The 25785-nt window shown below is 42.3% G+C and overlaps 1 protein-coding gene across 1 annotated transcript in view; it reads left to right on the plus strand.

Moving 5' to 3' along the window:
* Window positions 1-25785, plus strand: part of LOC128657262 (gastrula zinc finger protein XlCGF26.1-like) — an 87611-nt gene that overhangs the window by 10458 nt on the left and 51368 nt on the right. Inside the window, exon 3 of the mRNA XM_053711540.1 lies at window positions 21912-22049. Coding sequence (XP_053567515.1) covers window positions 22035-22049 — 15 coding nt within the window. The 5' untranslated portion in view covers window positions 21912-22034. The remainder of the gene's footprint in view (window positions 1-21911; window positions 22050-25785) is intronic.

Genomic DNA, 25785 nt, shown 5'->3' on the forward strand with positions numbered 1-25785 from the left:
TTAATGGGCAGCAAAAGAGCTGAATTGCCTTTTCAGGGCAATGGGTAGCTTAGGTTTTTTTTATTTATGTTTTTTTATTTTGGGGGGTTGGTTGGGTGGTGGGTTTTACTGTTGGGGGGTCTTTGTATTTTTCTACAGTTAAAAGAGCTGTTAAACTTAGGGCAATGTTTATTGTAGGCTAGTTTTTTATTTTATTTTTTGGGGTGGCTTTTTTATTTTGAAATAAAAATAAAACCTAAGATAGCTACAATATAACTATTAGTTATTTTGTAGCTAGCTTAGGTTTTATTTCACATGTATGTATTTAGTTTTTAAATAGGTATATAGTTAATAATTGTAATTTTAATTTAGCTCTATTTTAATTATGTTAAAGTTAGGTTTTGTAATAAAATGTTATATATGTTATATATTTGATGTTTAACAGTTATTAATTATTCAACATTATGTCCCAAAAGTTCAGCTTGAGAGTCACTAATGAGTGTTCATAACAGAGCCGTAGTAGTTAAGTTTTTGTGTCACAGAGATAACCACTATGGATGCTGTATGGGTTAACTCCGTGACTTGCTATTTGCCTAAGCTAGAAACAGTGTGTTATTAAATAGATGGTTAACTCACATTAGTCAGGCAGGCAGAATGTACAGTTAGACTGAGTTGTAGAATGTTAGTATTCACAGAACTCCTGCAGCACAGTTGGAAAGTACTCACAGACCGGATGGAAGGTTAAGCTGATAGTATGGAGGAAGTCCTGTCCGGTCTGAGAAGGTAGGAGCTGGGTACTTCTGTGGAGCTCTAGTCCGGTGGAAAGCAGGAAACGCTGAGTTGCGGGTAGTGAGAGCTGAGCGTAAGTGGAATGACACGCTCACCCGTCTGTAGCTGATGACGTCAGCGGTGGGACACAGTAACTGAGGATTCAGACTGGTTACAAGAGCGGAAGAGAGACCTGGGATGCAGCGAGTCACAACGATCAGGGAGGTTGCTTTGCAGGTAGGTCTGCAATAATCCAGCAATGCTATGTCTGGGAGGCGGCCTTAAATAGGGAGGAAGACGCAGGCTTAAAGAAACAGTACAGATAAGTGACAATGTCCTACAACACCTTAAACAGGCCCTCCCCCCAAGGAAACCACTTCAAGGTTTCAAGGCCGAGGGCGATCCGGGTTCCTGCGGTGGAAAAAAGACAACAATCGAGACGCAGTGATGTTAGTAGCAGGCGCCCAAGTGTCCTCCTCATGACTGTAACCTTTCCAATGGACTAGGTAAAACAATTTGCCAGAACGGATGCGGGAATCAAGAATACTGTGCACTTCGTATTGAACATCAGGAAGAGTACCATAGGTGGCATCATGGGCGGCAGCAGAGGGAGTGTCGGAAGTGCAGGGTTTGACCAAGGATACATGAAAAGTGGCATGAACTTTAATGTTTGGAGGAAGTTGCAAAGTGACAGTAAGTGGATTTTTAATGGAAATGATAGGGTAGGGTCCGATGAACAGTTTCCCCAATTTTCTGCTGGGGTAATGTAGTTTGAGGTTCCTTGTAGATAACCATACCAACTGTCCGACCTTATAGTCTGGAGCTTTCCTATGGCGAAGGTTATAGTACCTTTGTGAGGCTTGAGCCTCAAGTATATGTCGTCTGACCGAAGTGAAAATACTGGAGATATCATTAACGAGATCGTTAACTTGTGGACATTGAGTGTCAATTCTCGGAAGAAGGTTGAAACGATGATTTATTCCATAATTGATGTAGAAAGGAGTGTAACCAGTAGATGAGTTAACATGCTTATTGTAAGCAAATTCGGCTAGGGGTAAATAGGAAACCCAATAATCCTGATGTTGAGAACAGAAGCAACGTAAGTACTGCTCAATCCACTGGTTAACTCGCTCAGTCTGCCCATTAGTTTGAGGGTGGAATGAGGTGCTTAATTTCTGATCCATATGTAAAGCTTCACAGAGATGTTTCCAAAACTTAGATGTAAATTGGGTCCCTCTGTCACTCAATACAGATATAGGTAGACCATGAAGGCGTATAATCTCCTTAATGAACAAATCAGATGTGACTTTAGAGGTGGGGACACCTGAAACCGGGATAAAATGTGCCATTTTAGAGAATAAGTCAGTGACCACATATATGGTAGTGTAAGAGTGAGATGGCGGAAGGTCAACTATGAAATCCATTGAAAGCGACTGCCAAGGATAATGGGGAACTTGAAGAGGTTGAAGCAGACCCATTGAGTGTTGACGTGAATGTTTTGAAGTAGCGCAGATATCACACTGAGAGATGTAAGTCTTCACAGAGTTGGATAAGGAGGGCCACCAATAATACCTACTGATTAGGTTTAGGGTTTTATCAGTCCCCATATGTCCGGCCAGGGGGGAGTCATGTGACGATTTAAATATAGAAAATCTTAAAGACGGAGGTATATAGAGTTTGTCATTCATGTAAAGGAGACCATTATATTGTTGGACTAATAGGTTGATGGGTTTGGAATCATCCAAGGATTTTGCAGTCATAATTTGTTTTCGAAGATCATTGGTGGAGTCCGTGAGTAACCCCATGAAGCTGTGCTTAGGAATAACTGTGGAAGGGGTCTTGTTTAAGGAAACCTTGGTATCCTTATGAGTGAGGGCATCAGCCTTGCCGTTCCATGCACCAGGTCTATAGCAGATGGTAAATTGGAACCTGGAAAAGTATAGACTCCAACGAAGCTGTCTGGATGAAAGAGTCCTGTTAGATTGGAGATACTGGAGGTTTTTGTGATCTGTATAGATTATGGTAGGATGAGAGGCTCCTTCTAAAAGATGACGCCACTGATCAAAAGAGGACTTAATAGCTAAGAACTCCTTCTCACCGACTGGGTTATTCAATTCAGCCGGTTGCATAATCCTTGAGAAATATGCCGTAGGATGTATGGGATCCTTGAAAGATTTCCTCTGGGAAAGTATGGCGCCTATGGTGTAGTCCGACGCATCCACTTCTAGAATAAATTGTTCAGATCTGGGAATTGAAGAATGGGAGCAGATGAGAATTTGGATTTTAGTAAATCAAAAACTGTTTGAGTAGTTTCTGTCCAATGAAAAGTGGAAGTAAGTTTGGTTAAATCTGATAGCGGTTTTGTAATTGCAGCAAAACCTGGGATAAACTTTCGATAAAAATTGGAAAAACCCAAAAATCGTTGAACATCTTTCTTAGAACGAGGAATAGGCCAGTCTTTTATAGCTTGAACTTTATTGTTTTCCATGCCGATACCATTGGGAGTGATGTGGTAGCCTAGAAATGTGATATCTTGGGAATCAAAAATAAATTTTTCCAATTTGGCATACAACTGGTGTTGCCGCAACCGCTCTAAAACATTAGCCACATGAATTTTATGATCAACTAGGTTTTGGGAGAAAATCAAAATATCGTCCAAATAGACAACAACATAAACATCCAAAATGTCTCTAAAGATGTCATTGATGAGACACTGAAATGTAGCAGGAGCATTGCATAACCCGAATGGCATTACTGTATACTCAAACAGGCCATATCTGGTCCTGAATGCAGTAAGCCATTCGTCCCCTGCTCTTACTCTGATAAGATTGTATGCTCCTCTGAGATCCAATTTGGTGAATACAGAGGAGCCACGTAATTGTTCTATTAGCTCGGGGATAAGGGGAAGCGGATACCTATTCTTGCGAGTACGTTTATTCAGCTCTCTATAATCTACAATGGGGCATAGAGAACCATCTTTGTTAGTAACAAAAAAAATGCCCGCACCTGCGGGAGAAGTGCTAGGTCTTATAAATCCCTTCCTCAGGTTCTCATCGATGTAACATTTCAAGTGTTCTAGCTCGTGCTTAGAGAGGGGGTAAATATGCCCGAAGGGTATAGAGACACCTGGCAATAGGTCAATGGGGCAGTCGTAGGCCCTGTGGGGTGGTAGAGTCTCTGCTTCCTTTTTATTAAAGACATCAGAGAACTGATTATAGTGGATAGGCAGAGAATTATCAGATACCTGGGAAATAGAGGCATTAAGATTACAAGTGTCCTGATGAAGTGGAGGAGGGAAGTGTAAACTAAGGTTTTCCCAGTTAATTATCGGTTTATGTGTGCGTAACCAGTATATGCCTAAAATGATATCAAACATAGGTGAATTTATAACATCAAAAGACAACTGGTCAGCAAAACCGGTATGTGTAGTAATATGAATTGTAGAAGTGTGATGTGTGACAGTAAGTAAAGCATCATCAATGACTTTGACAGAGACTGGTTTCTGCTTGGTAACGAGTGGTATTTTATTTTTTCTCACAAAACCCAAGTGCATGAAATTCCCAAAGGACCCGGTGTCGATGATGGCAGTGACATTAATCTTGTGGTGATCCCACTGTAAAAGAAGAGATACAGTTATGTAAGGGTTTGTGGAACGTGATTCCATAGGATCAAGATGGAGAATAGAATCCTTACCCATTTTTTGTTTACAAAGGAGTGCGCATTCCTTTACCACATGTGCAGGGGATGCACAGTACATTCATACATTTTGATTCTTCCTTCTGGTCTTCTCCTGAGGACTCAGAGGACCCTTAATGAATCCTATATCCATTGGTTGCCCAACTTCCTTGCTGATGTAGGTAGGAGAAGAGAGATATTTTTTAGGGGTGCTAGCCTTTTCAGAACGTCTCTCCCTTAGACGCCTGTCAATGCTAATTGAAAAACTGTATAAATCTTCAAGGGTATCAGGTATGCCTGTACGAGAAAGCTCGTCTTTTATCTCCTCTGATAAACCCAATCTGAATTGGTTTTTCAGTGAGACGTGGTTCCACAAAGAATCTGTGGCTGTGATCTTGAATTGTGTGATATATGTCTCTACAGGGTTCTTTAGTTGCCTTAGAGACCTAAGAGTGTTTTCAGCAGAAATCTGCTTGAAGGGGTCGTCATAAAGCACAGACATCTCAGAGAAAAACCCATCCAGAGAACCCAGGATGTAGGACTGCTGTTCATAAAAAGAATCAGCCCAGGCCCTGTCCTCTCCTCTGAGATAGGAAATCACGGTGAGCACCCTGATTCTATCCGTGGGGTAGGTTTTTGGCTTTAGCTCAAACATCAAGTTGCATGAATTCCTAAACTCCCTGAATTGGGAGCGGTCTCCAGAAAATTTTTCTGGTGATGATACTAGTGACTCAGGATGAGTATCAGTAGGAGGAGTTTTTGAGGAGAGCACCTCCCTAAGACAAGCTTTTAAAGCTTGATTCTCTACCTGAAGCTCATGGAAAGAATTAGTTAATATGTCCATCCTGTCAGACAGACTCTGTATCTGACCAGCAACCTGAGTAGGATCCATAATGCAAGTGTGCAAAGAACTTTACTCAGACAGAAAACAGGCAATCGGGATTGTCAACACACACGCCTAGACAAAGGTTACCTGTGTGTTAATTTTTGTGGCTTGATTATTATGTAATAAAACGTTATATATGTTATATATTTGATGTTTAAGGATTTCTTCTCTCATAATAAACACATTAACAGTTCTTAATTATTCAACATTATGTCCCAAAAGTTCAGCTTGAGAGTCACTAATGAGTGTTCATAACAGAGCCGTAGTAGTTAAGTTTTTGTGTCACAGAGATAACCACTATGGATGCTGTATGGGTTAACTCCGTGACTTGCTATTTGCCTAAGCTAGAAACAGTGTGTGATTTAAATAGATGGTTAACACACATTAGTCAGTCAGGCAGGCAGAATGTACAGTTAGACTGAGTTGTAGAATGTTAGTACTCACAGAACTCCTGCAGCACAGTTGGAAAGTACTCACAGACCGGATGGAAGGTTAAGCTGATAGTATGGAGGAAGTCCTGTCCGGTCTGAGAAGGTAGGAGCTGGGTACTTCTGTGGAGCTCTAGTCCGGTGGAAAGCAGGAAACGCTGAGTTGCGGGTAGTGAGAGCTGAGCGTAAGTGGTATGACACGCTCACCCGTCTGTAGCTGATGACGTCAGCGGTGGGACACAGTAACTGAGGATTCAGACTGGTTACAAGAGCGGAAGAGAGAGCTGGGATGCAGCGAGTCACAACGATCAGGGAGGTTGCTTTGCAGGTAGGTCTGCAATAATCCAGCAATGCTATGTCTGGGAGGCGGCCTTAAATAGGGAGGAAGACGCAGGCTTAAAGAAACAGTACAGATAAGTGACAATGTCCTGCAACACCTTACAGGTTTAGGTGTTATTATAGTTTAATTTAGGTTGTTGCGTTGTGGGGGGCTGGCAGTTTAGGGGTTAATAGGTTTATTTAATGGTAGTGATGTGGGAGGCCAGAGGTTTAGGGGTTAATAACGTTATTTAGTGGCGGTGATGTCGGGGAGCGGCAGAATAGGGGTTAATAGATTTATTATAGTGTGGGCGATGTTGGGGGTGCAGGGGAATAGGGGTTAATAACTTTAGTGGCAGCGATATTGGGAGTGGCAGATTAGGGGTTAATAACAGTATGTAGGTGTCGGTGATGTCGGGGCAGCAGATTAGGGGAGTGTTAGGTTTAAACGTAACGTTGTTTTTTTCCCCATAGACATCAATGGGGCGGTGTTACGGAGATTTTCATTCCGTGATCGCAGGTGTTAGTTTTTTTTCTGACACTTTCTTCCCATTGATGTCTATGGGGAAAGCGTGCATGAGCAAGTCAAAACAGCGCTGGTTTTTTGTGCTGTATGGAGCTCAACGCACGCACAAGCCGGCTTTTTCAAAACTTGTAATGGCTGCGCTATAGAGGGTGAAATAACGCAACTTTTGTTGTGTTCGTTAAAAACCCTCTAGCGCGCATAACTCGTAATTTAGCTGTCACTGAATGACAGAACTGAGAAAATACTTCCAAATGACAGGTGAAGAGTGAGTGCCAACTTTTGAGCTGGATACAGAGAGGCAGAAAGTGGAAAAAAAGAATTATATTTAAAAGGACCACAAGACTTCCAAGTCACCTCCCCAGTTAGGAATTATTCAAAACTACTTATGACCATGGACAGACATTGGAGTCATAAATTAAGTTTATATCCGCTCTTAATATGGATGTGAGCTAACCACGACTGATGCTACTGGCAATTACTATAATACTGGTGGGATATGGCTAATCTGCTGGATGGCAATTACTGGAATTCAGGTGGAATGGCTTTGAAAATTATTAGAATGAAAAATAATTAATATTTAATAAAAAATTTAAAAAAAGAAGATGGAGGGGAGGAAGACAAACAGGGATGTCAGTCCATCTGAAGGAATTAGGAAAACTACTACAAAGAAACAGGTGAAGGGAAGACAATAAATGAAATATGAGAAAAAAATATTTTAAGATTTTCTTTTTTTATATACTTTTCCACTATTTCACGCCAAGACTATACCAACCTCTGCTGGCTTTAAAATTGAATCATCTTCCTCTGAACAGCGCGCCGGACGGGAGAAGTTAAAAATACAATCTAGCTACGCAAGTTGCGCAGTACTGCACAATGTGTGTAGGGAGATTGTAATTTAACTCCTCCTCCGTCGGTTTTCACTGATGTCCAGCCAGGCACTGTAGGGAGTTGTGTTACGACAGGGGTGACACCATCAGAGGATATTAATTCCTGCTTGATGGTGTCAAGGACCACCAACATCTTCTCGTGGTTCATGGACCACTGGTTGGTGACCGCTGTCCTAGACAATGAGCAAGCTACCTTCCTACAGCACATAATCTGAGCAGATCTGACTGAGTGCCGTCAATTTAGTTTGTCTGCTGTGGGAGCAGCAGCTGTGTATTAGGTTCTTTTTTCTCTCTCTAAACAATGATGATACTTATACTGCAGTTCTTATATAAAGTAAATACAACTAAATCATTGTACACTATCTGACCACTGTCTAAACGAGCTATTTAGGTGCATACTGCAAATGCACGTGCCTCAGTCCATACTGCTTTTTAAAGGGACAGTCGAGGGCAAAATAAACTTTCATGATTCAAATAGGGCATGCCATTTTAAACAATTTTCCAGTTTACTTTTTTCACCAATTTTGCTTTGTTCTCTTGGTATTCTTAATTGAAAGCTAAACCTAGGTAGGCTAATATGCTAATTTCTTAGACCTTGAAGGCCGTCTTATGTGAATGCATTTTGACAGGTTTTCACCACTAGAGGGTGTTAGTTCATGTGTGTCATATAGATAACATTGAGCTCATGCACGTGAAGTTACCTAGGAGTAAGCACTGATTGGCTAAAATGCAAGTCTGTCAAAAGAACTGAAATAAGGGGGCAGTTTGCAGAGGCTTTGATACAAGGTAATCACAAAGGCAAAAAGTATATTATAACTGTGTTGGTAATGCAAAACTGGGGAATCCTATATAATAAAAGGCCGAGTGTGTTTGTCCGAAGCTGTCATGCACAGTAGAGACTGCACGCGAGGACAAACACACCTGGCCTTCCAACTGACCTCCTGGCGTCGTGTGGTGGAGTGGACGTGGCCAAACGGGTGTGACGTGGGCAGGGCCAGATGCCGGGAGGCAAAGAGCTCTAAAGAGGGGGGAAAGAGAGAGGGAGCAGAAAAGGCAGGGTGGATAGAGAGAGCAGAAGAGGGGGGATAGAGGGAGAGAGAGAGAGACAGCAAAAGAGAGAGGGAGAGAGAGAGACAGCAAAAGAGAGAGGGAGAGAGAGAGACAGCAAAAGAGGAAGGGGGAGAGAGACGGCAAAAGAGAGAGGGGGAGAGAGACAGCAAAAGAGAGGGGGGAGAGAGACAGCAAAAGAGAGGGGGAAGAGAGACAGCAAAAGAGAGGAGGGAGAGAGACGGCAAAAGAGAGGGGGGAGAGAGACAGCAAAAGAGAGGGGGGAGAGAGACAGCAAAAGAGAGGGGGGAGAGAGACAGCAAAAGAGAGGGGGGAGAGAGACATCAATAGAGGGGGAGAGTGTGCAAAATAGAGGGGTGAGAGTGCGCAAAAGAGAGGGGGGGGTGAGTGCAAAAGAGAGGGGGGAGAGTGTGCAAAAGAGAGGGGGGAGAGTGTGCAAAAGATATGGAGGGTGCGCAAAAGAGAGGGGGGAGGGTGCGCAAAAGAGAGGGGGGAGGGTGCGCAAAAGAGAGGGGGGGGAGAGAGCACAAAAGAGAGGGGGGGGGAGAGAGCACAAAAGAGAGGGGGGGAGAGAGAGCACAAAAGAGAGGGGGGGGAGAGAGCACAAAAGAGAGGGGGGATAGAGAGAGGGCAAGGGGTGGGACCGCTGTACTGCAAAAAATGGCCTGTGTACACGGGCTTTAGAACTAGTGGGTAATAAAGGGATTTTCTATCTTTTTAAACAACAAAAATTCTGGTGTTGAGTTGACTGTCCCTTTAATGTGCAGTGCACGTAACTGGCTTTGATAGAGATCCACTACTTTATAAGCTAACCCCGCCCTCTCCTTCTCTGCTTCATGTTATGTGACAAGGGGGACTGACAGGACGGGTAAATTCTGAGTAAAAAAGAGGTTAAATCTGTTTACAGTTTAATCCACTCTCATCTCAGGTTCCTAGCAGCTGGTGTCAAATAATATCCTGCAGACTGGTCTGCTCTGTCAGCCACTACAGCCCCTCCCCTCTCTCCCCTGTGTTCACACTGAAGCTGCTCTTTAGAGAAAGCAAACTAGGTAAAATCATTGTTGTGTTGTTAGATGTTTATGCAGTTGTAAAACAGATCTATGTAGCAGTGAGAATCATGCACAGAGCTTTGCTTTTTATTTGTGACAATAGCAGCATTTGGTAAGATTTGCTTCAATAGAAAAAGCAAACTTCATGCAGCTCTACACTGCAAACAGGATTACTTTTTGTTTCTTTGGGGAATACATTTTCCTAGTTGCTTAACTGTCCTCCTCCCCTTGTCTCCAGCTCTCATGATATTATACTGACCTGCATGCAGTTTCACCGTGAGGGCAAAATAATTATTTTATTAGCTACAATGTGCAGCTCCTACAATAGTGCTTGACCCCAAATTGTCTAGTCATTTCGCAACCCCAACAAACCATTCCCAAATGAAAACACGAACACCAGAGTTTGGATAAAAAAGGCTGCAGCTTAATTTATTACTATTCACAACATAAATAACTTTTCTTAAAACACAAAAACATAAACCAGAGCTTGCCCCACCAAATTCATTTTTTCTGTGCCTGCACCCATAAGGCACGCCTCCCCATGAAAGTCACCTCTCCTGCCTATCCCAACAGGAGGTACTATGAACCCCAACCATGGCGTAAGCCATCACCCAGGGCAAGCACCCTGCCACAGCTTGATCTAACATCGAGCACCGCCCAACATAGCTACGGCCAACTCAATACCCTCCTTTAGGGTGAAATTGAATAAGTGTAAACCTACTTCATTAAGGTGGACCCCATCCTGTAGGAAAAAACATTTTCCTGATTCCCCTTCAAACTCTGAATGCCTCAAGGCGATGCCCCCCAGTTTTTTAACATGACTGCTTACCATACGGTTCACTTTACGCCGTGAATTATCTAACCTAACGCGGTCCCACGCAGACCTCCAAACCAGACGGCATTCTATGTCGGACCAAACCATCAACAAGTCCGGAAATAACGTGCATAGCCGGTCCAAATCCCATTTAATCTTATCAACAAGGGACTTCTGGGCCATGAAACCCAAATCATTCCCTCCCAGATGAACAACCAGGATATTAGGAGGAGAAAAAAGCCTGGTGTAATTTACAACAGTTTCCAGCAGCTGGGACCATCTCATACCCCTAACCCCAAACCACCTCAAATTAACCTTATCTTTACTGAAACCCAGTTGGGCCCCATTTTCTTTTACAGCTGCCGCCTTCCTAGCCCAATAAACATAAGAATGGCCGACTAGCCAACATCTCAACGGACCTGAAAAAGAACAATTTTTTTTTTTTTTTTTAAAAAACCCTCATACCACTAACCCCGGCCTCACATACACTCTAAAATGATCAGACCCCCACCTTCCAATCTTTTTGATTAACGGAGGCTCCAAACCCAAAAGCTGAGCTTCCGTCGCTGCCCCAATACGGAAAGAGTGAGACCCAAACTCGCTAGCATTTAAACCCAACAAAACAAGAGACTTCCTAAAAACAGATGCAAACTGAAAAACTGACAGAACAGAATCATCCTGGTGGATAAAGAAAGCCTCACTCACGCCCTTCCTAACCTTCAAAAATTCTACAACCGCCCCAACAGGGCAACAAGGGCCACTAATTGCACTTAAACTAAACAATTTACCTTTACCCAATTGGTCAGTCTTGGACTTTCTCAACCATATGTCCAAAGACCCATCATTCAAGCAAATGTCACCAAAACTAAGACCACTAGCACATTTTCTGTTCCTACCGACCAACTCCGATATTCTAAAAGCCCCGAAGAAGGCCAAAACAAAAGCCGCCCGAAACAATAAAAATTAAAATTCAGAAAAACAAACTTGAGGAAGAATAGCCACTAACTTCTTCAACAAGGAAAAAACAGCCGGCCTTCTTCCATCCTTAACAGATTTCTTTCTGCACAGGCCGCAAACGGCCATCCTGACCACAAAGTTCTTAGTAACGTCCTCCAAACCACCCAGTTGAAACAAAAAAGCCAGAGCTGCAAGCCTCTTACAAATTTCCGCTGTCGATAAAAACTCTGACCCCCATTGCTTAATCCATTCCAGAAGTATTTCACAACAAGAATCCCCTGAAGTCATCCATTCCCGATTATCCACCACAGACACCCATAACTGCCATACCTGGGCGTAAGCCCTCCAGGTAGACTGAGAAAGAGCCCCTTTCACGAAGTCCCATACTACGGATACCCCAGGAGCCACAATTCCCTCGGGCAATTCACACCCTCCGTTTCCGCATCCGGAGCCTCCAGCCTGAAACGCTTCCACTGAAAACGGGAAAGAGCATCAGCAATTGAATTAACTTTGCCCAGTACATGAACAGCTCTAAAAGTAACATTAAGCCTCAAGCATTCCAACACAAATTCTCTCAGAAAACGGATAACCGGGGGGAATTGGCTGTCAAGTTGTTAATTGAATATACCACCCCCAAATTATCCGAATGAAAACACACCCGTTTGTCTCGGAGCTCCAAAGCCCATACCTTTAAAGCAACCACCAAAGGGAAGAGCTCCAAAAAATTCAGATTTCTTGTTAAACCCAAGGCTTCCCAATCCTCAGGCCAAGCCTCCGCTCACCATTTTCCATTCAAATAAGCACCAAAACCACAGGAACCAGCTGCATCCATGAAGAGGCACAATCGTTCATCAGACCAACCCACATCCTGAATCAATAACCGGCCATTGAAGTCCTTCAAGAAAACCGACCATACACGAAGATCATCTTTCAACACTTTGGTCAAACGAATATGGTGATGAGGAGCTGTTACCCCCACCGCTGCCAATGACAGCCTTCTACAAAATACTCTACCAACCGGGATGATTCGACACGCAAAATTGAGTTTACCCAACAAAGATTGAAGAAACCTAAGTTTTATCTTCTCAGCCAACATAGCCTTTTGAATACATTGAAACAAGTCAACGACTTTGTCCCATGGGGACGGCATTCCATAGCCACAGAATCTATTTAGATGCCCAAAAAACACAGAGAAGTTACCGGACCTTACGATTTTTCTTCCGCTATTGGAATCCCAAAATCAGAAGCAACTAAATCAAAAGTTACCAGGAGCCTCTGACAAACCTCCGACTCCTTAGGGCCCACGAACAAGAAGTCATCCAAGTAATGCACTAAAGATAACAACCCAGAACATTGTTTGACGACCCGCTCAATGAAAGTGCTAAATCTCTCGAAATACGAGCAAGAAATAGAACACCCCATAGGAAGGCACAAATCCACAAAAAAGGCACCATCAAATTTGCAACCCAACAGGTGATGACATCGAGGGTGAACCGGCAATAACCTGAACGCTGCCTCAACATCAACCTTAGCCAATAGGGCCCCCCGGCCGGCGAACCGAACCAAATCAACTGCCTTGTCAAATGATGCATAATTAACCGAGACCAACTCCGGATCGATGCCATCATTAACCGAAAGGCCCTTAGGGTATGAAAGGTGATGAATCAACCGAAACTGACCTTCAACCCTCTTAGGCACCACTTCCAAAGGAGAAATTCTCAAGTTATGAAACGGAGGAGATACAAAGGGGCCCGCCATTCTCCCCAATGAAACTTCCTTTTGCAATTTTTTACGGACCACCTCAGGGAACTCCCTGGCTGACTTCAAATTCCCAGCAAATTTACCATCCACATGTTCCTTAAACAGAATAACAAAACCTGAACTAAAGCCTGAAAGTAGCAGTTCAGCATCCTCCCTTTTACCCCGTCTACTGGCGTAAGCCTCTAACCATCCCACCATCCTTTCTACCTTCACTGGGGTCCGAGCTCGTAGGAGCAGATTCCTCTTGTTTACCACCAAACTTTCCTTTCTTGCAGCATCTGTAAAAACTGTGACTACCGCCACACCCTGAGCACTCGTGTTTAAATTTACAACTCGCTCCAAACCGGCACGCTCCATCGTTGAACTGGAAGCACAAGCCTTTACGCATGGCGACTGCAGATCCGGAGCTAGACAAGGGGCCGGGAGACCCGACCCCAGACCCACGAAAAGGCTGACCCCTCAAAGGTGTCATGATCTCGAGCCAAATGCCCATATCACGATCATCCCATCGCATTTCCGGCCTGACCGCCAACCTCTGACAAAACTTGTCGTCATACCGCCACCAAGCCATACCACCATAAGTCTGATAAGCATTTGAAATCTCGTCAAAGTAACAAAATAGAGAACCACCCTGATCCGGAAACCTTTCCGATACCACACTGGCAAGTATACAAAATGCCTTAGACCAATTCCCTAGGGTCTTAGGAAACTTTCTGTACCTCTTCTTCCTTTCATCTTCCTCTTTTTTGCCTTTATCGGATTTATCATCCTCCTTAATTTCAACCACTTGGTCAAGTAGCAATAAAGAAAAAATCTCTAGAAACTCCCGCTTCCAGATTTTTTCTTTTACGTCCAAAGTGAGATGGATCCCCAATGGACCTATGGAACATAAACACGGGCGCCTCAAAGCTTCCTCAGCCACTTTAAGCGAACTACCCACCACCGAGACACCCAGAACCTGAGAGACCGAAACAGCCCCACTCACCGACGCAACCGATCCAGCAGGAGCCACACTGGCTCCAGGGGCCCACGCCTTTTCAACAAATTCCCCCCCACTTGGAACCTCCAAACTTGCCAACAATGCCTTCAATCCACTCAACAGTTTCTCGCATTCACCATACAGCAAACCAGGTCCTTCCATCACAGCACCCCCAGCCGACTCACCTGAAGACTTGGGGGCCGTCTTGGAACTCTCCTGATTAAATGCTCCAATACTGGGAACAACTTGGGTTGCTACTACATCCTCCCTTCTTCTTTCGCCTTCACCCGATTTTCGACTCCCACTCGATTTTCTAGAAGGTGATCATCCTCTCCCTTCTTCCACTGCCTTTAGAACTCTCCACCCTCGCCCAAGTAGGCGAGCGAACACCAACATGATCTTCGTCGGCCATGACCTGACCTTGATCTCCTCCTCTGATGCCTACCCCTGTGTCCCAACCCTTTCTCTATCCCTATTAACCCTACTCTCACACAACCTACTCCCTCCTGAAATCCTAACCCCCCTCTCAGGAGATATTCATTTCAAAAGCTGCGCCAGGGCAGACGCATCGCCTACCTGACCAGCCGTACTGGGTCCCAGTAAAGCAGGTTCCATAACCTCATCCTCCTCAAAGTCACTACCAGCCTCCAAAACCAGCAGCAGCTCCGTACCCTGTACCCTTTGAGGTGTAGGAGCCTCTTCTCCTCCACTAGAAAGGCCGTGCGAGTCCAGGAAAACCTCTGCATGAAAAAATTGAGACGTTAAGCTCTCACACCCATCAAAATTTTTTTTATTTTTTTTTAAACACCCCCTTCCCCTCACCCCAAACTAGAAAATTAACCCTAAATAAAACAAGCAGCATACGTAGGCAACACACCAATACAAAGATAATAACCTACCTGGCACAGGAACACAGAATAACACATAAAAACAAAAATCTATAAAAACATTCTATTCTATTTTTTTTTTTTTTTTTTAACTAGCCCAAAATAAAAGAACAGAACAACCAGAATAGAAACATAAAATTCACGTAACATTGCATAAACAAAATGGACCCCTCTAAAAAATAAATGTGCAAAGAGATTAATAAATAAAAACCTCATCCACCTGAAGAGAAAACCTAAACTTATGCATTATTTATTTTATTTATATCTATTTTTTTTTATATTGCCCAGCCAAATAATCAATTAAACTAACCAAAAGCAAAGGGCCCCCATACCTAACTAAAAATTAAACATTCCCACAATAGCCAAGCAAATAACATACTAATATCATTAATAAAAACATCAAGGGACCACCAAGAACTAAATAAAATAAACATTGGGCTTACTACCAAATCCTATAAAAGCCATGACTGCCCGCATATAATAAACGCAAATGAGCCCCCCCCCACGTCTAAGACCCTCCACTATTTCATACCGCCACACTACCACCCAATTTCCGCACCCACCAGACCACTCATACCCAACACCGGCTCTGCTGCTACTAAGACATCTCCAGTCCTCCGAGGCGCGGTGACGTCATCACCTTGCGCCGTCACTGCACCAGATCCTGACGCCATCACCGCATCAGTCCTCCTGACCCCAGAAGATCTTCTCCTACCAGGCCTCGCCGACGACTTCTTCTTGGATCCGGATGCTTCAGGACTCGGCCTCGCCGGAGGCCCCGCTGCCCTCACCGGTCTCTTCTTCTTGGAACCACTGCTACCGGCAACCCTCGAAGTTCCAGCACGAGGCTCCTCGGCCGACTTCAGCTGCTCCCGGATCCACTCGACGCCTCTTCCTCTGGCCAACTCCGTCAGCTCGTCCAGCAACGCATCCATAGCAGATAAGACACTTAAGCCGTTCTTCTCCAGTTCAGGTAAGTGTAAAAAAAGGGCCTCGAATCCACTGTACCACCAATTATTTAAAAGCTTGCCTTCAGCCACGCCCCCTTGTCCCTTACCTGACCTCCACTTCAGCCAATAGGGGTCAATTACCCCTACCTTAATTCTTTCGTCCGGGGTTCTTCTTTACTGAGCAGTATGACAGTTATTTATGTTGCCTGCACTCATAAGGCTCAGCAGGAAGTAACTGCTGATTAAACCTCAGATCTTGTGTGAAGGAAAAAAAAAATAGAAATTGGGGGCGTTTGGAGCTATGATGATATTGACTATTTTCTCCCTACAAAGGTAGATCTTTATTATAATTATACTTGTTTAATTGCTGTTTAAAAGCTTTACACATATACTATCGCCTAGATTTAGAGTTCTGCGTTGGCCGTCAAAACCAGCGTTAGGGGGTCCTAAAGCTGGTTTTGGCCGCCCACTGGTATTTAGAGTCAGTCAGGAAAGGGTCTAACGCTCACTTTCCAGCCGCGACTTTTCCATACTGCAGATCCCCCTACGCCAATTGCGTAGCCTATCTTTTCAATGGGATCTTTCTAACGCCGGTATTTAGAGTCTTGGCTGAAGTGAGCGTTAGAAATCTTAACGACAAAACTCCAGCCGCAGAGAAAAGCCAGGAGTTAAGAGCTTTCTGGGCTAACGCCGGTTCATAAAGCTCTTAACTACTGTGCTCTAAAGTACACTAACACTCATAAACTACCTATGTACCCCTAAACCGAGGCCCCCCACATCGCTGCCACTCTAATAAAAATTTTTAACCCCTAATCTGCCGACCGCACACTGCTGCAACCTACATTATCCCTATGTACACCTAATCTGCTGCCCCTAACACCGCCGACCCCTACATAATATTTATTAACCCCTAATCTGCCCCCCCAACGTCGCCGCTACCTTACCTACAATTATTAACCCCTAATCACCACTACTCTAATAAATGTATTAACCCCTAAAGCGAAGTCTAACACTAACACCCCCCTAAATTAAATATAATTTTAATCTAACGAAATAAATTAACTCTTATTAAATAAATTATTCCTATTTAAAGCTAAATACTTACCTGTAAAATAAACCCTAATATAGCTACAATATAAATTATAATTATATTGTAGCTATTTTAGGATTTATATTTATTTTACAGGCAACTTTGTATTTATTTTAACCAGGTACAATAGCTATTAAATAGTTATAGCACGTTTTTGAAGCTGGCCACGTCCGTAAGCACCGCTGGTATTGAGAGTTGCAGTGGCGGTAAATATGCCTGTACGCTCCCTTTTTGGAGCCTAACGCAGCCCTTCTGTGAACTCTAAATACCAGCGGTATTTAAAAGGTGCGGGGGGGAAAAAGCACGCGTAGCTAACGCACCCCTTTGGCCGCAGAACTCTAAATCTAGCCGTATGTGAACAGTAGTAAATCTACATATGCAAAAAAGGTACTTTTATTATGGAACTTTTACCTTTTCCCTGCGTTAGGACGTTCCATGCCGTCCCTAACTGCGCTGGCCTTTGGCGCTGTTAGGACAGCATGGAACACCCTATCCGTTTGCCCTGAAGCAAACGGCGCTTCCAGAATGAGATTGCGGTCTTGAGGGCATGCCTAGCCCCCCCCCCCCCGACCCAATCCCAACATTGAAATATTGCCATCTCATACACGATTGCGGGATTTTGTTGTTCTGATGTAGACAAATTAACCTGGTCATGAAAGGGTTAAACATTTTATATACCTGTACATAAGGTATGTGTGCAAATGCCTTTTTTGTATTTTAGTAATAACTTGATTGTAAGTTAACTCTCTCTCTCTTTCTCTTTCTCTCTCTTTCTCTCTCTCTCATATTAGTGAACGTTTTCGGGGTTACCCCCGTCCTCAGACTTACAGTGTGTGTATATACTGTATAGTCTTACTGTATGTACCAGGCATTGAAGTTACAAAGCTTTAGGGTTCTGTGCTGATTCCTTTATTAATGGGTTTAGGACTGTCTTGTCTGGCCTCACCTTGGTATTACTGTGATATGGTTTGGGTGATTCAGGGATCAGGACGTATGAGATCTTATTAGCCTTTTCAGATTCTTGTAACATGAGAAAGAACAGAGAGGATTTTCCAGTCTTATTGAATCTATAGAAGCATCATTAAAAATGAACTTAAACATGAACTTTTCCTTTTTCATTAAAGAGACATGAAACCCAAATTCTTTCTTTGATGATTTAGAAAGAGCATACAATTATAAACAACTTTCTAATTGACTTCTATTATCTATTTTGCTTCATTCTCTTGATATTCTTTGCTGAAAAGCATATCTAGATATGCTTAGTAGCTGCTGATTGGTAGCTGCACATAGATGCCTCCTGTGATTGGTTCACCGTGTGCATCGCTATTTTACAATTCAGATAGAACATATGATTTTATACAACTTTCCAGTTTACTTCTATTATATAATTTGCTTCATTCTCTTGGTATATTTTGTTGAAGAAGATAATAGAATTCAGTTGGCAATTGTGTTTCAAGTACCTTTTTAAATAAAATCTTCTTAGGAGATGAAAATGTTATTTGTACTTACTACAGAATTACTATATAGTTACTAAAAGGTCAAATTGTAAGACTTAAAGTTGAGATAGAGACAAAATAATATAATATGTACGTTAATTACGTTACCTGCAAATTTATACTGCAGTGCCTTGCCATTAACCCTTTCTTTTTAGTTTCTGAATTGTAAAGCTCTAACTTCTCCCCCCCCCACACACACACACAATTCCTTTTATGGATGTATCTATGTTTATTATTCTTTTGGTAAAATGCAAAAGTGAATAGGGATTATCTGCTGGAGCCTGCCTAGAAGCTGTGAAACACTGATAAGAGGGGTGGAGTTAGCTGCTCCAGGCAGTTTAGCGATGTAATTAATTTTGCTTATTTTTGAAAATGATTTTAAAATACTTGCCAGCAATTTTTAAACAATTTTTTTTAAATGCAAACTATTTTAAATTAACCCCTTAACGACCAGGGTACGTCCTGTAAAAAATGTCACTTAGTGACCAAGGACGTACCCTGTACGTCCACAGGGTTTTAAAGCACTGGAAGCAATCATGCTCGCTCCCAGCTGCTTTTAGAGTATTGCAATGATGCCTCGATATTGAGACATCCTGCAATACCGTTTTTTAAGCATCCGATGCAGAGAGACACTCTGTGGCCCTCTCTGCATCGGCCAGCATGGTGCCGATCGTTGGTGGGTGGGAGCAGCTGCAGAGAGGGGGTGCGCGGCCCATGCTGGTGCTTGTTCAGGATCCGTTGGTCCGTGAGCACGCAGGGAGGCTGGGGGGAGGGGCTCGGGAGCGTGTACACGGACATAGCCGTTTTTAGAAGTAGGGAAACTGTTCAGTTTAGGATAGGGAAAGGAGGGGGGGAAATGGTTTGGAAAGGAACCCGGGAGGGGGGTAGGGTATTGAGAGGGGGGGAAGCTACACTATTGAAAATTGGGATTTTATATTTATTTTAATAAAAGGGCAAATTTGTAAGTAAAATGGGTACTGGCAGACAGCTGCCAGTACCTAAGATGGCGGCCATTAGGTCGAGGGGGGAGGCTGAGAGCTGTTTGGGGTGGGGGGGGTAATGGGGGATCCTACACTTATAATTTATATATATATATATATTTAAAAAAAAGGACCTTTATAATTATACTGGCAGACTTTCTGCCAGTACTTAAGATGGCAGTGACAAGTGTGGGGATGGGAAGGGAGCTGTTTGAAGGGGGTCAGGGGGTGGAATGTGTCAGGTGGGATGCTGATCTCTACACTAAAGCTAAAATTAACCCTACAAGCTACCTAATTGAACCCTTAACTGCTGGGCATAATACACGTGTGGTGCGCAGCAACATTTTGCAGCCTTCTAATTCTCAAAAAGCAATGCCAAAGCCATATATATATATATATATATATATATATATATTCTTCTCTAGGATCCCCTTTGTTCAGAAATAGCATAGAAATAACTGCCTGTGGCTCTGGTGACATCACAGCTTTTTTGGAGTGCTATTTAGCACCCAGGGCTGGATGTTGCTGAGTCACAGGATGTGTACCTGATCCGGTCTTGGAGTGCAGTTCCCTTCCATGTTTTGTATTTTCTATGGGTGATTACATCCACCTGTGCACCCCTTCTTTGTTCTCAGTCTGTTTGGCTTTGTGAGCTCGCATGATGGTGTGGCTGTGTTAGGGACTCAGGCAATGGAAAGGACCTTGACGTGGTGCCTGAGCTTTCCCATTTGGCCAGATGCGGTGACTAACCTTTCCAGTTGTGATTTTATCTTAGCTGTGAGCTAGCTGGTGAGTGCTGGGTGTTTCTATGTGTTGTATTACTTTTTATTTGTAATCCCCCTTGTTTCTTGCACCCATTCCGGACTGGGGTTAACTGCCTGTGGCTCTGGTGACATCACAGCTTTTTTGGAGTGCTATTTAGCACCCAGGGCTGGATGTTGCTGAGTCACAGGATGTGTACCTGATCCGGTCTTGGAGTGCAGTTCCCTTCCATGTTTTATATATATATATATATATATATATATATATATATATATATATATATATATATAATGTTATTTCTGAACAAAGGGGATCCTAGAGAAGAATTTACAACCACGTGTGCCATGATTGCACTAACTGTTATCCAAAAGAAATGTTGCACTCTCAGGTGTGGAAAAGGGAAAAAAACATGATTGCACTAACTGTTTGTAAATAATTTCAGTGAGAAACCTAAAATTGTGAAAAAGTGAACGTTTTTTTTTTATTTGATCTCATTTGGCGGTGAAATGGTGGCATGAAATATACCAAAATGGGCCTAGATCAATACTTTGGGTTCTCTACTACACTACACTAAAGCTAAAATTAACTCTACAAGCTCCCTAATTAACCCCTTCACTGCTAGCCATAATACACGTGTGGTGCACAGTGGTATTTAGCAGCCTTATAATTACCAAAAAGCAACGCTGAAGGCATATATGTCTGCTATTTCTGAACAAAGGGGATCCCAGAGAAGCATTTATAACTATTTGTGCCATAATTGCACAAGCTGTTTGTAAATAATTTCAGTGAGAAACCTAAAGTTTGTGAAAAAGCTATTTTTTTATTTAAACGCATATGGTGGCATGAAATATAGCAAAATGGACCTAGATCAATACTTTGGGTTGTCTTCTAAAAAAAATATATATATACATGTCAAGGGATATTCAGGGATTCCTGACAGATATCAGTGTTCCAATGTAACTATCGCTAATTTCGAAAAATAATGGTTTGGAAATAGCTAAATGCTACTTGTATTTATTGCCCTATAACTTGCAAAAAAACAAAGAACATGTAAACACTGGGTATTTCTAAACTCAGGACAAAATTTAGAAACTATTTAGCATGGTTGTGTTATGGTGGTTGTAGATGTGCAACAGATTTTGGGGGTCAAAGTTAGAAAAAGTGTTTTTTTTCTAATATTTTTTCCTCATATTTTATAAAAAAATGTTATAGTAAATTATAAGATATGATGAAAATTAATGGTATCTTTAGAAAGTCCATTTAATGGCGAGCAAAACGGTATATAATATGTGTGGGTACAGTAAATAAGTAAGAGGAAAATTACAGCTAAACACAAACACCACAGAAATGTAAAAATAGCCCTGGTCCCAAACGGTCAACAAATAGAAAAGTGGTCTGGTCACTAAAGGTTTAATTAGCCTTTTTAGAATATGCACAGATATTAACCTGTTTTATGGCACTTTAAAGCTTTAAGTATAACAAGTCAGTTTTATATCATATAACTTTATAATTGTCAAAACAGAAATTACCACACAGGGAAGAGGAAAATGGGGCTAAATAGCTAATCAAATATGTACTCACAAATTTTCCTGAGTGTGATGTAGAAAGAGATCTGTACATTAATATGTAGCATTTACACCCTCCTCTTTAGTTGTAGGTCTGTGTTACTGTGACAAGGTGAGTTCCTGTTACTTGGAGTTCTTGGAGTATTGGGGCTGACTCACGTGTGACCAACAAGCTGACGACTGAGAAGAACCAAACCTCAGAGATCTACATGCTGACTGGGGAGGTGAGGATTAGTCATATTGTCACTTATCAGTTGCTGTGTGTGACGCCTGGTGCTGAGCAGCCTTTATACAACACACACAGCGCAACCCCAGGGGGAGTGAGCACACTAACCATATGGGCTGTTCATGGTCACTGACTGAGCTTTGGGTCATGGTCATTGTCACAGTCAGTTCACTTTGTGTGATTTATACTGTACAAGTTAAATCCTGTTTCTCTTGTAAGGTGTATCCAGTCCACGGATCATCCATTACTTGTGGGATATTCTCCTTCCCAACAGGAAGTTGCAAGAGGATCACCCACAGCAGAGCTGCTATATAGCTCCTCCCCTAACTGCCATATCCAGTCATTCTCTTGCAACTCTCGACAAGCATGGAAGTAGTAAGAGAGAAGTGGTGAAACGTAGTTGTTTTTTCTTCAATCAAAAACATAATTTATGTAAGAACTTACCTGATAAATTAATTTCTTTCATATTAGCAAGAGTCCATGAGCTAGTGACGTATGGGATATACATTCCTACCAGGAGGGGCAAAGTTTCCCAAACCTTAAAATGCCTATAAATACACCCCTCACCACACCCACAATTCAGTTTAACGAATAGCCAAGAAGTGGGGTGATAAGAAAAAAGTGCGAAAGCATATAAAATAAGGAATTGGAATAATTGTGCTTTATACAAAAAAAAATCAAAACCACCACAAAAAAGGGCGGGCCTCATGGACTCTTGCTAATATGAAAGAAATGAATTTATCAGGTAAGTTCTTACATAAATTATGTTTTCTTTCATGTAATTAGCAAGAGTCCATGAGCTAGTGACGTATGGGATAATGATTACCCAAGATGTGGATCTTTCCACGCAAGAGTCACTAGAGAGGGAGGGATAAAATAAAGACAGCCAATTCCTGCTGAAAATAATCCACACCCAGAATAAAATTTTAATGAAAAAACATAAGCAGAAGATTCAAACTGAAACCACTGCCTGAAGTACGTTTCTACCAAAAACTGCTTCAGAAGAAGAAAACACATAAAAATGGTAGAATTTAGTAAAAGTATGCAAAGAGGATCAAGTTGCTGCTTTGCAAAATCTGATCAACCGAAGCTTCATTCCTAAACGCGCAGGAAGTATAAACTGACCTAGTAGAATGAGCTGTAATCCTTTGAGGCGGAGTGTTACCCGACTCAACATAGGCATGATGAAATAAAGATTTCAACCAAGATGCCAAAGAAATGGCAGAAGCTTTCTGGCCTTTTCTAGAACCGGAAAAGATGACAAATAGACTAGAAGTCTTTCGGAAAGACTTAGTAGCTTCAACATAATATTACAAAGCTCTAACAGCATCCAAAGAATGCAATGATTTCTCCTTAGAATTCATAGGATTAGGACATAATGAAGGAACCACAATTTCTCTACTAATGTTGTTAGAATTCACAACCTTAGGTAAAAAATTCAAAAGAAGTTCGCAGCACCGCCTTATCCTGATGCAAAATCAGAAAAGGAGACTCACAAAAAAGAGTAGATAATTCGGAGACTCTTCTGGCAGAAGAGATGGCCAAAGAAACAAAACTTTCCAAGAAAGTAATATAACGACCAAAGAATGCATGGGTTCAAAAGGAGGAGCTTGAAGAGCCCCCAGAACCAAATTCAAACTCCAAGGAGGAGAAATTGACTGAATGACAGGTTTTATACGAACCAAAGGTTGTACAAAACAATGAATATCAGGAAGATTAGCAATCCTTCTGTGAAAAACAACAGAAAGAACAGAGATTTGTCTTTCAAAGAACTTGCGGACAAACCTTTATCTAAACCATCCTGAAGAAACTGTAAAATTCTCGGTATTCAAAAAAGAATGCCAAGAAAAAAGATGAGAAAGACACTAAGAAATATAAGTCTTCCAGACTCTATAAGATATCTCTCTAGATACAGATTTACGAGCCTGTCACATAGTATCAATCACTGAGTCAGAGAAACCTCTTTGACCAAGAATCAAGCGTTCAAACTCCATACCTTAAAATTAAGGTTTTGAGATCCTGATGGAAAAAAGAACCTTGAGACAGAAGACTGGTCTTAACGGAAGAGTCCACAGCTGGCAAGAGGCCATCCGGACAAGATCCGCATACCAAAACCTGTGAGGCCATGCTGGAGCTACCAGCAGGACAAACGAACATTCCTTTAGAATATTGGAGAATACCCTTGGAAGAAGAACTAGAGGCGGAAAGATATAGGCAGGATGACACTTGTAAGAAAGAGATAATGCATCCACTGCCTCCGCCCGAGGATCCCGGGATCCGGACAGATACCAGGGAAGTTTCTTGTTTAGATGAGAAGCCATCAGATCTATTTCTGGGAGTTCCCACATTTGAACAATCTGAGGAAATACCTCTGGGTGAAGAGACCATTCGCCCAGGTGCAACGTTTGGCGACTGAGATAATCCGCTTTCCAATTGTCCATACCTGGGATATGAACCGCAGAAATTAGACAGGAGCTGGATTCCGCCCAAACCAAAATTCGAGATACTTCGTTCATAGCCAGAGGACCGTGAGTCCCTCCTTGATGATTGATGTATGCCACAGTTGTGACATTGTCTATCTGAAAACAAATGAACAACTCTCTCTTCAGAAGAGGCCAAGACTGAAGAGCTCTGAAAATTGCACGGAGTTCCAAAATATTGATCGGAAATCTCACCTCCTGAGATTCCCAAACCCCTTGTGCCGTCAGATACCCCCACACAGCTCCCCAACCTGTAAGACTTGCATCTGTTGAGATTATAGTCCAGGTCGGAAGAACAAAGAAGCCCCCTGAACTAAACGATGGTGATATGTCCACCATGTCAGAGAGTGTCGTATAATCGGTTTAAAGATATTAATTGAGATATCTTTGAGTAAACCCTGCACCATTGGTTCAGCATACAGAGCTGAAGAGGTCGCATGTGAAAACGAGCAAAGGAGATCGCATCTGATGCAGCAGTCCTAAGACCTAAAATTTCCATGCATAAGGCTACCAAAGGGAATGATTGTGACTGAAGGTTTTGACAAGCTGATATCAATGTTAAACTTCTCTTGTCTGACAAGGACAAAGTCATAGACACTGAATCTATCTAGAAATCTAAAAAGGTTACCCTTGTCTGAGGAATCAATGAACTGATTGGTAAATTGATCCTCCAACCATGAACTTGAAGAAACAACACAAGTCGATTCGTATGAGATTCTTCGAAAATAAGAAGACTGAGCAAGTACCAAGATATCGTCCAAATAAGGAAATACCAAAACCCTGTTCTCTGATTACAGAAAGAAGGGCACCGAGAACCTTTGAAAAAAATTCTTGGAACTGAGGCTAGGCCAAACGGTAGAGCCACAAAACTGGTAATGCTTGTCTAAAAAGAGAATCTCAGACACTAAAAGTGATCTGGATGAATCGGAATATGCAGAAACACATCCTGTAAATCTATTGTAGACATATAATGCCCTTGCTAAACAAAAGGCAGGATAGTCCTACAGTAACCATCTTGAATGTTGGTATCCTTACATAACGATTCAATATTGATAGATCCGGAACTGGTCTGAAGGAATTGACCTTCTTTGGTACAATGAAGAGATAAAATAAAACCCCAGCCCCTGTTCCAGAACTGGAACTGGCATAATTACTCCAGCCAACTCTAGATCTGAAACACATTTCAGAAATGCTGAGCCTTTGCTGTGTTAACTGGGACACGGGAAAGAAAAAAATCTCTTAGCAGGAGGCCTT

This window comes from Bombina bombina, chromosome 4, assembly GCF_027579735.1.
Source record: "Bombina bombina isolate aBomBom1 chromosome 4, aBomBom1.pri, whole genome shotgun sequence".
NCBI lineage: Eukaryota > Metazoa > Chordata > Amphibia > Anura > Bombinatoridae > Bombina > Bombina bombina.